General features: G+C 41.6%; 1 protein-coding gene across 1 annotated transcript; it reads right to left on the reverse strand.

Annotated features, from left to right (window-relative positions):
- Window positions 1–328: 328 nt before the first annotated feature.
- On the reverse strand, window positions 329–1602 carry LOC143982626 (carbohydrate sulfotransferase 6-like). The gene has a single exon (XM_077481933.1). The coding sequence runs from the start codon at window positions 1579–1581 to the stop codon at window positions 529–531; it is 1053 nt and encodes a 350-aa protein (XP_077338059.1). The 5' UTR covers window positions 1582–1602; the 3' UTR covers window positions 329–528.
- Between the last annotated feature and the right edge of the window lie 1248 nt (window positions 1603–2850).

Consider the following 2850-nt stretch of genomic DNA (forward strand, 5'->3'; position numbering starts at 1 on the left):
AGGTTTAGGAGATATTTCTTGAACCTACAGGTAAGCCTTAATCTAGGCTTACCTGTAGGTCAAAGTGGTTTGTAAGGGTTTACAACCACTTTAAATACCACCAAAAGAAGGCTCTATCTGTCTAAAAAAAAATAACAATTTCCTTTGGGTACAGGGTTGCATGACCGCACAATTGTCATTCAAAGTGTGACAGCGCTGTAAGCTAAAAAATTTGCCTGGGCAGGAAGAGGATGAAAGTGCCCGGTAGACAAGTGGTTAACAAAAACTGCAGATTTTTTACAAACATTGAAAAACGCTTTTTGAATGATACTAACATGTTAAAATGTATGCAATATTTTAGTGTTTTTGTTTACATCTAATTAAAGAGCCCCAAAACCAACTGGATTTTTCTCACTCACGTCTTTGGGTACCATTGGACAAAAGCAATAATCAGAACATATCTAAGTAGGCTTGTTTTTTTTTTTTTGCATTCTGTGTAATAGTTTTCTAGCCCACAAAAGGGCTGCATCTGTTAGGTACACACAAGTGCTAATTAATGCCTTTTAAATCTGTCATTACATTGAAGTTTAGATCAAGCTGCTCTTTCTTAGTCCTGACTGGTATGTATCCAAAAACTTCCATGGCCTTCTTACATTGTTCTTGAATTTCCAACACTACATCGTGTTCGAGGCCACCTCTCCATTTTTGAATGAGCTGTTTGGAATTTGCAGCAAAGTTCATGAAGCTACCTTGTTTTGGTTGGCTTTGTTGAGTGACGTTGTACAACCAGTTCTTAAGGCTTTCCGTGAGGCTGAGACCCGCGAAGTTGTAAATCTTCTTAACCGTTGACAAGGGTTCAGTTGCCAGATCTTCATACCGTACCAACATATACAATCCTGGCAAAGATATGTCTGCTTTTTTGCTAAACTCATTAATCGCAACCTGAGCCGTGCATATATTGGCCATAACATTGGTGACATTGGGCACACCTACTTTGTTTTCCCAATTTTCTGTGTCTCTGACCACTATGAGATCATCATTCCTTAAAAGGTCAAAGTTTAGCCTTGAAAGAGTCACAGCTCGAGGGTCTCTTACTAGGTGGAGAATCCTAAGGTCAAGTGTGTCATCCTGGAGGAGCGGAAGAAGAGCACCAAGGTCTAATACTCGAACAGTTTTTAGTACTACATGTTTGTGGATTTTACAGGATTGGGTCATCTTTTCCAAGGGGGCATAACCACACCGTTGGAAACATAAGGGTCGATCATACTCTGTATCCATGGTAAAAGCTTTGCAGGCTGGTGGTGAACATAAAGCACGACTCTCCGTCCAAAAGGGAAGATCGGTTATGTATCGCCCATTTCTGGGAAGGTATTTGTGTAGAGGAGACATTTCACAGTTGAAAAGTGAGTGGAGGAGATCTCGTACAGGGAAGTGGAGAAGACTTGCTTTCCCCTGAGGAAATTTATTCCAAACCATCCTTGCTGGCTCATAGATATAGAAAACATTAGGGTGATGGTTAAATATCTGGCCCAGGAAAGAAGAGCCGGAGCGCCAAGATGTTAGGATGAGTATGTGGATTTGTTTCTCCTTTCTGTCATCCATGTTTCTTCTCAGCTATAAAAGAGAGGTGAACACAAGGACAGAACCAATCAATAGTCGATGGAGTTTGATTCGAAGGGCCATTCTATTAGAAATAAGAGATGATGTTAAAAACACATTAAAATAAAATACAATTAGCACACGTATCAGTGGTCCCAAAACCAACAAGAAACCCAACAAGAATCCTTCCTTGTGCTCAAGCTACACTCCCATTTCGCTACTCAATACTGACCTTACATTTGTCCCATATCATCCATCTTGATCAAGTGGGCTTTATGCATGGTAGAGAGGCTAGGGACAATACCAGAAGAGCCCGAGAGCTTTCATTAGCTTATGCCGCATTGACACCCCCCTCCAGAGAATTATGCTCCCTCTTATTTGACTGAATGGTAGAGAGATCAAGGCCAGCAATTTTACCAAGAGCAATGGGATTATGTTCTATTCTTTGGCTCATAAATCCTCAATTTTGTCACGACTACAAAAAGCAGGATACATGCAGCTCACTGGGTGGTACAGGGTCCCTACAAAATTACAAACATTTTTCCCAGAGGTATCTCCCAATTGTTGGCGATGTGGAAATGAAGAGGGCCCCCTATTTGATATATATTTTGGACAATGCCCCGGGATCTGTTCTTTTTGTTCCTGAGTTTGTACCCTGGCCTTACTGACCGGAATTTGATTGACAACCCAGCAGCCTATCTTCTGGATTTATGTACTTCCTTAATGCAGAAATACAAAAAGTCTCTAATGATCCACCTTTTAAATGCAGAAAAATCTTATATATCCTCCAACTGGAAGTCACCTCTGACCCTGCCTATTAATGGATAAATACGGTAAACGAGACCCAGAGTATGGAAGACCTCACCTTGACGTTGCGCCACCAGGTAGAGTGCTTTCAACAGCCCTTGTACACACGGTCGGAGATTCTGACGGAATGTGTCCGATCGGACCGTTTTGTCTGATATTCCGACTGTGTGTGGTCTCCATCGGACTGTTTCCGTCGGAGCATCCGACGGAGCAAGTTTTCCAACTTGTTGGTAAAATTTTCCGACAAAATGCTCCGATCGGACATACTCCGATCATGTGTAGAGAATTCCGATCAGACAAAGTGCCACGCATGCTCAGATCAAATTCCTACATCAAAGCAATTGGCAAAACATTATGCTTATCGTACCCCTTCTGTATATTTTGTATGTGCTCTTTGAGTCTAGTTCTTAAAGGTCTTTTTGTGCGCCTACGTATTGTAAGCCGCAGCTGCACTCTAAGACGTAA

Source organism: Lithobates pipiens, unplaced genomic scaffold, assembly GCF_037356315.1.
Source record: "Lithobates pipiens isolate NorthernLeopardFrog02 unplaced genomic scaffold, aLitPip1_a1.2 Scaffold_1, whole genome shotgun sequence".
Lineage (NCBI taxonomy): Eukaryota > Metazoa > Chordata > Amphibia > Anura > Ranidae > Lithobates > Lithobates pipiens.